Source organism: Carica papaya, chromosome 7 (assembly GCF_054855325.1).
Source record: "Carica papaya isolate Zhongbai chromosome 7, ASM5485532v1, whole genome shotgun sequence".
Taxonomy (NCBI): domain Eukaryota; kingdom Viridiplantae; phylum Streptophyta; class Magnoliopsida; order Brassicales; family Caricaceae; genus Carica; species Carica papaya.
The window spans coordinates 23,472,501-23,485,793 of NC_142315.1; the positions used below are offsets into that span (position 1 = coordinate 23,472,501).

The 13,293-nt window shown below is 35.1% G+C and overlaps 2 protein-coding genes and 1 non-coding gene across 4 annotated transcripts in view; 1 reads left to right on the top strand and 2 right to left on the bottom strand.

Moving 5' to 3' along the window:
- Positions 1 to 53, bottom strand: part of LOC148253073 (5.8S ribosomal RNA) — a 156-nt gene extending 103 nt beyond the window's left edge. The window contains exon 1 of the ribosomal RNA XR_015813754.1: positions 1 to 53. This exon is cut by the window's left edge and continues 103 nt beyond it. This is a non-coding gene — a ribosomal RNA (5.8S ribosomal RNA).
- An 803-nt stretch (positions 54 to 856) lies between these two features.
- Positions 857 to 3,822, top strand: SDF2 (stromal cell-derived factor 2-like protein precursor). Its single transcript, XM_022035003.2, has 6 exons — positions 857 to 1,269; positions 1,614 to 1,754; positions 2,126 to 2,266; positions 2,878 to 2,927; positions 3,011 to 3,140; positions 3,525 to 3,822. Exons 1-6 carry the CDS (start codon positions 1,162 to 1,164, stop codon positions 3,606 to 3,608), a joined length of 654 nt encoding a protein of 217 aa, XP_021890695.2. The 5' UTR covers positions 857 to 1,161; the 3' UTR covers positions 3,609 to 3,822.
- A 3,685-nt stretch (positions 3,823 to 7,507) lies between these two features.
- Positions 7,508 to 11,060, bottom strand: LOC110809225 (U-box domain-containing protein 4). Of its 2 annotated transcripts, XR_002538765.2 has the most exons (3): positions 10,187 to 11,060; positions 8,589 to 9,571; positions 7,508 to 7,781 (listed from the first exon to the last, which is right to left on the bottom strand). XR_002538765.2 is itself a non-coding variant. In XM_022034981.2 (2 exons), the coding sequence occupies exons 1-2, from the start codon at positions 10,816 to 10,818 to the stop codon at positions 8,641 to 8,643; spliced, it is 1,563 nt and encodes a 520-aa protein (XP_021890673.2). In that variant the 5' UTR covers positions 10,819 to 11,060; the 3' UTR covers positions 8,584 to 8,640. The 2 variants fall into 2 exon arrangements, 1 of the variants encoding a protein (XP_021890673.2); XM_022034981.2 differs by lacking the exon at positions 7,508 to 7,781 and having other exon boundaries at positions 8,584 to 9,571.
- Positions 11,061 to 13,293: the final 2,233 nt, after the last annotated feature.

A 13,293-nucleotide genomic window follows, 5' to 3' on the forward strand; every position in this document is an offset into this window, starting at 1 on the left:
TTTCGCTACGTTCTTCATCGATGCGAGAGCCGAGATATCCGTTGCCGAGAGTCGTTTTGTAATTCAGTGGATGGTGCAGCGCCCGCCGCTCACCGAGCACGGGTCGACGGGCGAACGCTCTTTCGTTCTTGTTCCTTGACGCTTTCCGCGCCGTGGTTTGTTTCGGGAGCGAGGCAGCGGCGAGAGGGTTATCTCGCCGCGACCGCGCGGGGGGCAATGGGGTTGCTAGGGCCCGCAGCACTCGAGTATCACAACCGATTCACGGGTCGTTCTGCTGTGCAAGTTTCGACAATGATCCTTCCGCAGTTACATCATATCTTAATATGATATTTAACAAAAATGAAAAACTATATTGATTATGTTTATCCCAAGGCACAATATGAATTATACATCGTATTATCATTAACAATCTAAGGCTTTTGAATTTTTAAAATTTGGTGTTATTAGTGTTTACTACAATACAATGTCAGAGATATAATAATGTGTATCTTATAATGGTTGATCTCCATAAATGCATTTAAATAATTATAAGCATTCACATAGAATAAAATAATTACCAGCATTATATAAAATGTCAATATAATAGTTTCTCGTGTTTCTTTTTTTTGGTTTGTTCAAAAATATAGTCAATATCATGTATAACGTGAAAATAATATCATTAAACAGAGGAAGAAAGGAAAACCATTAAACAAGTTTGTTACCCAATAAAAAACATCCACGTCATAATATGTCCACGTGGATGTTTCTAATTGGGTCAGCTCATGTTAGCCGACGTGTCAGCAAACTTCTGTTTCGTTTCGCAACCAACACGTTCTTTCCGTCTAAAAGACAACGGAAATTCTCTGAAACTAAATTCACAGATCCATTGAAGCTCAATGCTTCTGATCCAAACCCTAAGGTAGAGATAGAGCACATTCTTTCTCGTCTATCGCGAAAGAGAAAAAGAGAAGAATAACAAAACGCCAAACGGCGTGGTGAGATTTGGATAATTCCACGGTGGCGTCGTCTGGGCCACAGCAAGCTCTATTCAGAAGGAAGCTATCTTCTTCTTCCTCGACGCAAGCTCCCGATAGGAAGGGTAAAGCGGAGTCAACATCGAGAGTTTCGAAGCCAGATTTCCCATTTTGGCAGCAAAACTGGTTCATAGGGTTGCTGTTCGCAATGGCAATTGGACTTTTTAGCCTCGCTATTTTCCTCTTCCTCAGCGCCGATGTCGAAGAAGCCTCTGTTTCATCCGCCTCTGCCGCTTCTAGTAGCGAAGGTGTTGAGGTCTGTTAATTTATCCCATTATCGTCTGTCTATACCTGTATACCAATTGCTTTTCTAGATGAATTAAGACGAGAGAAAAGATTGTTATGCCTGATTTAAGTGTTTCATCCTTTGCTTTTGTATGCGTACTACGATGAGTATGCACTTAATTTTAGTACTTTATTGAAAGTTAGATCGGGAGCAGGAAAAGAATATTGATTGTATGAACTGTAAGCCTGTAGGTTTGGGATTCAAATGAGAATGGTTAGGATAATGGAAACCAAAAGTTGATGTGGTAATTGATACGGGGAAACTTTGTTTTCAATGGTATCAATGTGTTTTCTGGTTCATTTTTCACATGGCAGATCACCTATGGAAGTGTGCTTAAGCTGATGCACGAGAGAACAAAATTTAGGCTGCATTCTCATGATGTCCCATATGGCTCTGGGAGTGGGCAACAATCAGTTACAGGTTTTCCAAACGTTGATGATTCCAATAGCTACTGGGTACTTTCTCTCTCCCTCTGTCGCCTATATATATATCAGTTTTTTAATTGCTTGAATCTTCTTGATCAGAAGCTTAATCATATTGCATATCTCAAGCACATAGTATTTTATATATGTATTGGTTATTCTTTAATCCTTCTAGTGGTCACTAGGTATTGTGAAGTAAATATATTAGTTATATCTCACTTTTCTTGAATGGATGCTTTTATGTTCATTAATCTATAACTTGGCTTTGGTTGCATAATTTTTCTTGCCTTTTCCTTTTTGTTTTGGGACATATGCTATAGGTTCCTTTTTATTATTCCATAAGTCTACTTGTATTTTTCATAGACATCTGGTCTTGCAATTTGAAATGGAATTTTCATTTGCAGATTGTTAGGCCTCAGCCAGGAACATCTGCCAAACAAGGAGACACCATTAAGAGTGGAACAATTATCCGGCTACAGCACATGAGGACTAGGAAGTGGCTACACAGTCATCTGCATGCTTCCCCAATATCGGGCAACCTAGAGGTCGTTAGTCTTGATATTACTAGAATAACATAAGCATGCGTTTCAATGCTATAGTAGTTTAGGAATAATGAAGCCAAAATCCTCTGAATGAGAAGGATTAGAAGCTTGTACCTTGAATTTGTGAATCACACATGATCACTTTCATCCTGTGAATATACCTATCACAAGCATATCATGTGGAGAGATGATCCTCTACAGTTTTTTCTGGCATAGCATAACGTTCCATTTCATAATCTGTTTCCTTAAGAAACAGGTTTATGATTTTCATCTTTTCTTATGTGACATAAGTGATTTCTTAGAGCTCAAATTAAATTTAATACTGAGAAATCTGCAGTCATGAGGTTGAAACTGGTTGGGTGGTGTTGATCTTTATTGACAGTGCAAGTCAGATTTTAGTTGGGTTTGGATTTAGCTGCTTTGGAAATGACTTGGTTTTCAGTTTGCTTGCATTTTATTGCTTTCTGTTTCTTGCAAAAAATAGATACTTCATGCTTTTATCTGTTACTAATGCTGTTATCGCATTTATATTGAAAACTTGTAGTGATTAGATTGGTTCTCGTTACCTAAGATTGTTCTTTATTGATAATCAAACCACATTCTGGTTGCTGTAGGTTAGCTGCTTTGGGAGTGACAAAGATTCTGATACTGGGGACTTCTGGAGGTAAGACCTAAAGTTCCAAGTCCATATCCTGCCTGTCTTGATCTTCCATTTGTCTGGTACTTACACTTTGGACTTGTGTTTAGGCTATTTATTGAAGGGAGTGGGAAGATGTGGAAGCAAGACCAGAAAATTCGGCTTCAACATATTGACACTGGTGGCTATCTTCATAGTCATGGCAAGAAATACCAACGGATAGCTGGTGGACAGCAAGAGGTGAGAAAGGCTAATGTTACAGCAATGCTAATGTTAAAGCAACCATATCTTTAAATTTACAGCAGGCATATGTAATGCTGAGTTTAAAATTGCTATTTCAGTTGTTCTCTAAAGTTACGGCAGTCACAATCTTTTTCGTCATGTCTTTTTGACCTTTTGTTGCATTCTTCCCTTATTGTTGGATGTATGCTTGGACATAAATCCTAGATAGCAGGGAGTTCATTTCCTATTACTCTCAAGCAATTGGAGAATGACTAATTAGCAAATAAATTAACTGTCAGATTGCTCATTTGAGGTGTTCTGGTTTTTGTAACCAGCTTTTTATTTGTATAATGCATCTTAGACCTGCTTCACAACTTACTAATCATTTATTTACTTGTATAGGTTTGCGGTGTCAGAGAGAAGCAGGCTGATAATGTATGGTTGGCTGCTGAAGGCATATACCTCCCAGTTACTGAGAGCAAGTAATGACCTTAGTCAAATGGGTAGAGTGCCTTGTAGAAGTAGGTACATGGGTTTTGGATTTTTGGGGGTCGGTGCCGGTTTTTACAATAGCTACAGATGTTCTATTTAAATGGAGAAGATTGGAACAATCTGTATAAATGTTATTATTAACTGTCCACATGACTTTCATCAACTGTTATTTTCCCAACTAATACAGATTCAGTTACTGCTTACCGTCTGTGAAGAGTGCTAAAGGGTATCTTTTGCCTTTGTTTGCTGAACTAGTATGAGTTCTTCTAGTAGCCTCAGTTTATAGTGGTGCCAGCGACCCCCTTGATCCATGGTCAATCCAGTGCGGGAAATTGGTTGTATCTGTTTAGTGGATTTCACTTGGTTTTCTTGTCCTCCAGTTTCTGAACAACCAATCAAATATTGGTGAAATCTGTTGCATATTGGGATAATTTTGGATGTTAAATTTTCTTTTCTTTTTTTTCTTTCTTGGTGGGGGGTGGTGGGGGTGAAGGACATTTGAATTAGTTTGTTGGCTTTCTCTGAGATTTGCTTTCTTAAGAGACTTACTTTCCCAATGGAATAGGGTTGTGTTTATGGAACTCGCGTCCTTGCGATTTCTACTTGTGTTTTCTTCTTTGCTTTATTCTGTTTATATATTTTCTTGACAATGGTAAATAAGCTATCATCCTTGTTGAGGACAAAAGAAAGTTTCACACTTCTTTTACTTCCACCTCACTGAGTTTTGCAGGCACCAAATGGATCTGGCAAATGTTGTTTAAATGAGAATAGTCTAAACCCGGGTAGGCCTGATGCCCTTCACTATTTTTCTGTTGTTGGGCAGTAAGTAAATACCTAAACTCAGACCTAGACAGTAGTACCATTTGTAACATATTGTGCTCCACATGAGATGTTCCGTACAAAGTCATATGTGCCGGCGAGACATCTAAGTATTATTTTCATTGATGACTGAAAATGAACATAAAGTTTACAGAAAATGGATATTTCATCAGCCTACATTCATCGGGATTGAGAAATATGATAAGAGGAAAGTGGCGGCAGCCCAATAGCCAATAGCCTTGTGTTTTATTGTGAATGCTATGAGGAAACCTTAAATTTCCATACGCTTATGGATTCTCTATGGTGTGTAATTATTGGGAAGACAATATTCGTTTCCTTCAATATTCTTTTTCAGTACCTTTTCCCCCTTCAAATCCTGAGCTGCTATCGCGAATGAGAATTTTGTAGCTGTTCTGCAATTTCTGGGTTCTGGAAATTTTGCTCCTTTGATAATGACATGCTCGTCTTTTTTCAGCTTTTGTTGTTTTTTCTTTTTGATGTATCAGCTTTTGTTGCTTTTGTGGGGAATATGTTACTTTTTAAAATGACTACAAATAATATTAGGTCCAATTGAGTTCTTTGGAGCCTTTTTCGATGACCTTGTTGTGATCAGAAGCCATGATTTACTGGTCTCATGGGATTTAGTACACTTTAAATATTTTAATAGATTAATTTAATCTTATAATATGCTAGAGCCCATTTCCAAAAAAAAAATAATAATAATAAACAGAAAAAATTAAGAGAAGACTAAAATATCTTTCTCATCAAGAATGTAATTAGGTTGTGAAATTTTATATATAATCGATTTGTCAAGTTTAATTACTCTGATTCATTGGGAAATTAGATAGCTGAGAGCATTGAATTGGGCAGTTCTAACATTAATTATTTGGCCACTTTCTTTGTTAATTCTTGGACACGTACCATCAAAATGCGCCCCAATAAGATTTTGCATTTACTACCTTAGAAAACTTGCCTTCTCCTAAATTGTTTGCCTTGTCCGGACTTGGCATCAAAGGGTGCCCTTGTTCCCCCAATAACAAGGTCATCAGATATTGTCAAAATGATGAAGATCTCAATATGTATTAAAAAATTACAAAAAAAAAAAAAAGAAAAGTAATTTTATTTAATAAGTACATTAAAATAATATCATTTATATTAATAATTATGTAAAAAATCAACCAATAAAATTTATAAAGTAAAAATATAGTATACTCTTTATAGAAAATAATTTATGCTACATTATCTCCAAATTAACTTTTTTTCATTAATATTCCGTGATCTAAATCATCCAATCTGATAACATAAAGTTAACTTTACACACACACTCACTAGAATACTAACTTTGCTAACAATTATTAATTCAACACTTGGTATTCACCTTTTCAAATAGAAATGTTTTCTTAAATACCATACATGAAAATTTAAAAAGAGGAATTATCATGGGAATGGGACCCTAACGTACATTTGAACTCATGGTTGGTTGATGCCTCACATGCATTGGAGCAATTGTGGTACTATTTTCTTTTTTTCTTGTTGTGTATGATTCAACTAAAGTGGACCAGATTATTTGAAATCATACAAGTTGAGGTTGAAGATCTTGCTGTCCCATTGAACAAAACATTTATGTTTACCCACCAATTCGAACCAGACCATAACCGTATCTTCATCTTCCCACTTTCAAACCTGACCAACCTTCACCGACCCTTTTAAGATACGCTTATGGCCACATCTATATATATTCACATAAATACATACGTATACACCATACACCCAAATAATAAATAATAAGAATAACCGTACCAAAAAGGATATTTTGGGTGTTCAATCTTGGCAGTTAAACCCGTTGTCGTTCTAGTAATTGGTAATTTTATAGAGGTTCAAACAATATTATTTCCTACTTATTTATTACAGAAAACACATCATTTGATCACTCATACCTGATTCCCTCTTTTAAAGAAAAAGAGTGGGAAAACGACATCGTTTGCTAAATTAGACACGCTATTTCTTGGCAAGCTGCAGAAGTTTTGGTTTGTTTTGTATACTTGATAACTGGATCTAATAAGAGATGGCCCACTAAAAGACGAAATGGCTCCCATCTCGACTTGGAGAATTAGGTTAAGAAGGGTCCCTTGGGTTAAATAATTGAAGCAAATGAGACAATGCGGCATAATGTATAATATAAAATATACAATATAAATAATATATGGATTGGTGAAGCAGATTTATCTCAAACTCAATAATTAGTAAAAAAATTAAATTTTGTTTTATGCTTAAACTATCTATTTTTTTTTTTCCTAACAAAAATCTGAAAACCCTTTTTTAAGTAATTGAAAAAGTTATCGAAATTTATGAGTCTAGCGTAGTAATAAAAGAAAATGCTACATATGAGTGTAATTTTTCTAACATTTGGGTACATTGATTGTACTAAATAATAATATATTTTTTTTCCTACCAGACAGTGAATAATAGTTAATTCCTGCAATGTAAAGGTTTAACGAATATATATAAATATGTATATAGAATATAAGAGAAAGAAAGCATTTTCCCTATTAATTCAAGCTGTAAAGTAAGGTTCTCTATTAATAGAAGTACTTATTTCATAGCCCTCAAGGCACCACTCTAGCCCACATAAATTAGTTACTGCTGAATAGATAGCACCATCTTTGGCTGGTTGCCTAAAACATGAAGCAACTCCAGGCCCCATTCTATTATCAATGTAATGATGATAGCAGGAACACTAAAAGTTGTTTAAAAAAACTTAGAAAGTATAAATTCATTGCTTTAAACATAAAGTAATGGGTCTTTAAATCCTCTACCTTCTTCCGGCTTTAAGAGAAAATTTGCACCTAAATAGGTAGATGAAAGGTTTGGGAACCTAAAGATTAAATAATGGTGTTATAGAGTCCAGCCTTCTCAATTCCGTCCCTAATCCACCAAGAATGTGTAACCCTAAACAACCAGAAACCCGAATGTAAATACTAGTAATTTTTTATCTTATTTGAGACACTCTATAATCTTTGATAATTTAAGTCAACTGAATTAGTGATGATGGCTGTGTGTAGTAGACGGAGCACTGAGCTGGAGATATCGTAGATATAAAATTACATTACAACAAAAATATTTACACCAAAATTCACATAAAAGCTCCAATGCTAGAGAAACAGAAAAGAGAAGAAAATATAAGCCAAAAATATCAGAAAATGCCTGTATCCCACACTCATCATGTACGTCATACACCTCGAGTGGAGGAAATATGGACGATTTTTTAATAGCAACACACAGCTAAGACTCATCTGGTCATCTTCCCTTCTGCAAAAATTATCTTACTGATCCTTCTCTTTCCCTGATCTGTCAATAGTTAATATAAAATAGCTCAGTAAACAAGGACAAAAGATTTAAGAAGAAGAAAATAATTAACAAGGAGGGGCTAACAGTCCATGTTCTCACTGCTCAGGCGTAAAATAAATTCAACAATCTCGTAAATCCAGAGATTCCGAATGAGATCAATTAGAATTCACTTTTTTTTTCACACTACAGTTGAAATAATAACAGGGGGAAAGATTCGCAGATGATACATAGCTGTGACAGTCCCTGTTTCTAAGCAAGAGAAAACGACCGACAGCCCATCTAACGGGTGTATGGGAAGAATATAAAAATAGAGAGTAGGACCAAGAGCTAGACAAAAGTGTACTAATGAGTTGAAACTGACCCCTTGATAAATTGGGACAATAGATAGCAATCTTTTTATGACTAAATCAACCCTTGGATTTCATAATTTTGCTTGCCATACCACTGACAGCCAAACATAAGATGATCTCATCATTGTTAAAGTTCATAGCGGGTTCAGATCCCACCAAATGTATTAAAAAAAAAAAAAGGAAGCTCTTATACTGAAACTATGTCAGCTCTTGATCGTCAGTTGGCTCCCTCAGGCTCCAGTATAAAATGGATCTAGATTCAAGGCAAAAATTAAGTTTAATATGATGATTTCTTTACTTATCCAAATGCTATCTAGCCAAGAACGGATATCATTCATCATATGATATTCTTTCTATTAGGATTTTCATATCACAATATCAATGTTAACATATATCATATACTAAGAAGACTTAGAAAACCTAAAGCAGAAAGTTATTGTGAAAGAAAAATACTAACTTAAGATTTCTCCACTTCAATTCCATTGCCTGCACGCAGTCGCCCAATCATTTCAAAATGGTAAGCTCTTCGAAGTTGAGCTCAATGTGAGGGACTTGAAATGTTCAGATGGAACAAAATCTTGTGGCAAATTGGCTCTCTTAACAATTCTCTTCATGTTGTTCTGCAAACTCTGTTGGACCAGTTGTTTTACAGCTTTCTTCTCCTCGCTCATCATATCTTCCTCCTCTAGTAAACAATTTTTAGAAACCCCATTTGGGTTTGTAGAAGAGGATGAAGAACCACAGATCGGAGCAGAAACAGTCGCACCCAAATTCCCACCAAAATTCTCAGAAACTTGCTTCCCTTTATCAACTCTCAGGCACTCCAAGATCCTTGAAGCTCTCTTCTGTGCCAATGTACTGCCTAACAGAGTTAATTCAAGCAAAGATGATACTATGCCTGCCTCAATCATGGCTTGTCTATCTCCATACCCTTTGTGTGCCATCACCATTAAAATGTAAGATGCCTTCTCCTGGCAACCCGGTGAATCAGTCCAATTTAACACATCAACCAATATTGGGAATGCATCTGATGCAAGGCTAATTGACTTTCGACCTTCTGGGGTTGAAACTACATTGCTCAAGACCGAAAGAATTCTCTCACTTACTTCCATGTCCCCAAGGGCATTTAAGAGAAATGAGATCAAGTCGGTTTCTAAAATAAAGGAAATATTGGATGGAAAGATGGAAAGGTTGTACAGAGCACGTAGTGCGTCTTGTTTTGCTTGGGAGCTACTTCCATGGTCCAAATTCTTCAGGGTTTTTACTAAGAAAGGGATAGCACCTGAAGAACCAATTATCGATTTGTTGGCATCCAATGCGCTCAAGCCCAAGAAATTTGCTACTATTGCTTCTGCAACAGGTGGTTTAGGATCATCTGCAGATTCAATAAGCTTTAACATCTTATGAACAGCGCCTGCTTTGACAATGGCTGCTTTGTTCCTGCAAAGGGATTCGGAGGCAATTAATTAAAATTTCCATCAATCAGTAAAAGCGCGTATGGAGAAAAACCATAGCGAAAAGAATGACCGTTATATCGCTGTGATAGGGAGATTTGAACGGATAACTAAACCAATTAAATGCAAAAAAAAAAAAAACAATCAACATCTTGTAGATGGGCGGAACTGTTTTAAATGACAAATATATATATGGCTGAAACATGGAAAATGACTAGTTCAACCAAACAAATCAACCAGAAAAATTATTGGTATGAATCAATGATGAAACAGAGAAACAACAGAAGATAATTTTTTAACAAATGAAATGTAACAAAGACGACATGCATTCCAAAACCAAATAAAATACATAATAAATTTGCCAATTACGCAAAATTAAACGAGCCGTAATTTAGCTTATATAGAAGAAAAACACAAGAAAACACTCAATTCAATTCAGCAAACTCTGAGAAAAAGGGGAATGGGGAAGAGGAGGGCGGTGGAGGAGAAACGAACTAATTGCAAACACAACAAATACAAAATTAATGTGAGAATCGACCCAAACGAGGGAGAATAACTGAGTTTGAGTGAAAGTGATGAAAATGCTGAAACGGAAACTCACGCATCATTTCCGACCCCGAGATTGAGCAGCGCATAGAGTGAAGCAATCAAAGAATCAACATCTTTGAGATCAAGCATGCCAACCAGAGGAGGGATGGCTCCAAGCAGAGCCATAGTAACTCTAGCCTCCGAATCCTCCTTCGCAAGCAACCTCACGCTACCTGCAGCTGCTTTCTTCTTCATCTCGTCCTCAACCTGCAGTTGCCTCACCACGCGCTTCAACTCGTTGAGCGCCTCTATTTTCTTCCTCGTCTCCATGTCCGTCTCCGCTTCCGCTAAGTTCAACAGATCCGCCAGCTTCTCCGATTTCGTATTATTACCGCTCGACTGCTTCTCTTTCTTATCATCATCGTCTCCGAATTTCTCCGGCTGCGATGATTTCTTGTTAGCTTCGTCCAAAATCGCTCTCATTGTGTTTGTTCTTGCGGTCGCCGTAGAGGCATTGTCTTCTTCTTGAAGTTCGTGCCGGTAACGCGAGCTGCCTCCGCAGGTGACGGCATCGAACAATCTCCTGCGAAACGCGGCTCCGGAGAAAGGACTCCACAGCCGGAAATGGTTGCCGGAAGGTCCAACTCCAACAGTAGCGCCATCGAGTACTAGAGATCCGACGTCGTTTCGATGACACTTCGCCATTCTCCGATCAGAAACGGTGAACTACATTTGAAGAGCAAGAGGTCACAGTATCCTATACATTGAGAGGGACGAGTGTGGTTACTCTGTTTTCTTGGTTTCTTCCGTCCGTTTCACTTGGAAATTCTCAGTAGCTAATCTGAGGGGAGAGAGAGAGAGAGAGAGAGAGAGAGAGGATTATAATTAAGAAGAGAGAAAATTTTCTACGACTTTTGAGTATTCTTTCTCTTTATCGGTTACCTGGTTACCTTTGTTTGTTTATTTATAAGTGCTGACTCAGTGTCAGTTGATGGAAATGTGAAAAAACGAAAAATTAAAAGTAGATTACTGGAAACGCTTAGGCACTGTTTGGATGTGCAAAATTTAAACCGATTTAGTAATATGAAAATTAATTTCCATACACACCTTAAAAAAAAATGGTAAGAAAATTTGCAATATTTTTATTTAATTCAATAATAAAATATTTTATTTGGTATTAAATCATGAAAAGATATGCAAAAAATACAGTTTCTTCTTTGGTTTATATAAGTAACTTATATACAACCAAATCAAGATATTATTCTTTTTATTTCTACAATTATAAATATTAATTTTATATATTAAATAAATAAAATTTAGAAGAAAATTAACTTAAATATAACATCTTACTTTCTTTTTCTCTTTTTTAAAATTCATATAATTTTAAACAACCACAACCCGGAAAAAGAAAAAAAGAAGTTTTGTTCTTTTAGTAACAACCAAACACGTCCTTGAATGTTGTTCTTTTACGAAAAAGCCCATCAGGAGAGAGAATAAGAGGCTTGGTAAAGAAGCCATTGTCCATGCTTACTTTTTTTGGGCATAGGAAAATGTGTACTAGTTAGAGAGATAATTCTGTGCAACGTAGTCACTAAACTCATCCACGCTGTCCTTTCATCCGTGACGTCCAGCTAATACGTGTGTGTTAAAGAAGCTTCGTATGGGGTCCAACTGCAGTTTTACTGGGGCCCACTTGTGCTACGATGTGATCTGATTGGAGAGAGTATGATAATACGGTAGATTGTACTGTAGACAAGTACAGGGAGAATAGCCGTCAAAATACGTGCATGTTTCTCTGGGTTCAGCGAAGTTTGATTCTCTCGCCGTGGAAGAAGAGAGGGCTGACTCGTGGAAACTAGCTTTTAACAGTTTAGGCTTCCATTTAGGGGGGTATAATTACATCTGTGCCATTGTGGTGTATAATTTATAATTTACTTTTTTAATTTTTTAAATTCCAATTGTATTTATTACACGCATGTGCTTCGCAAGGCATCGCACGTGCTTGTGTAATGGCTTCAATTTTATATTTATTTATTTAAATAAGAATCTATCCAATTGGGTGACAGTAACAAAATAATTTTTTAATAGGTAAGAAAAAATTATTAATACACGTGAGATTTGAGATTTATTTTCTTTGCAGTGAAATAAATGGTAATATCATCAATTAAAATATTGTGTATTTTACTTTTGATTTTCTCAAAAAAAAAAAAAAAAAAAATCGAGAAAATTTATCTTCTTTTTAGATGCAACCCATTTTCAGCTTATTAATTTAAACCCAAAATTCATAATTATTAAATTTTTTTTAAAAAAATCAGAAATAGATTATGATCATGTATAGATTAGAGTCTTTATTTTTTAATTATAATTTATATAAATGTTGAAAAAGTTTCTATTAATTTAAACAAAAAAAAAATAGATGAAAAAAACAGGTATAATTAAATGGAGACAAAGCATTCACATCAAACAGAGATGATTTGATTAAAATCGAACAAGGCGTGACAAGGAAATATGCTCAGGTATTTATGATTCAACGTATAGCATATAATGTTATTATCAGGGAAAATTAAACCCTAATTTGTTTCCAAATTATTATAATTATTAATGAAAACGATTTTGTTAATCACGTGACCAATTATTATTGATTGTCTCTATATATATATATATGTGTGTGTGTGCGTGTGCGCGTGTGCGCATAGTAGGTTTTTTTTTGAAAGGTGCTTCAAATTATAAATTTTACAAAAACATTCAAAAAATTATTTAAAAAATTTAAATACTAACAATATAGTTAAAAAATATAAAAATTTACTAATTCAAATTTTATTAAAAATATAAAATTTGATATTTTATTTAATACTTAATTCAACATAATTAAAAATTAATTCAGTAAAATATTAGTAACATAATAATAATGATTAAATAAAATTAAGTCTTAGTAAATATATTTTATTTTTGTGAAAAAAAATTAAAACAGTCGTTTTTTTTTTCTCAGTTTAAATAATCCTAATAGATTCAAAACTCAACTCAACATATTTTGCATCAATAAAAATAATGATTTAAAAAATTAAACTTTATATTATAACTTTGAAATGATATATGAAGTAACGGCCATCAACTATTTATTTATTGACTGAATAATTAGTATATTTTTATTAAATTTATTTTCATTTAATATTTTTTTGA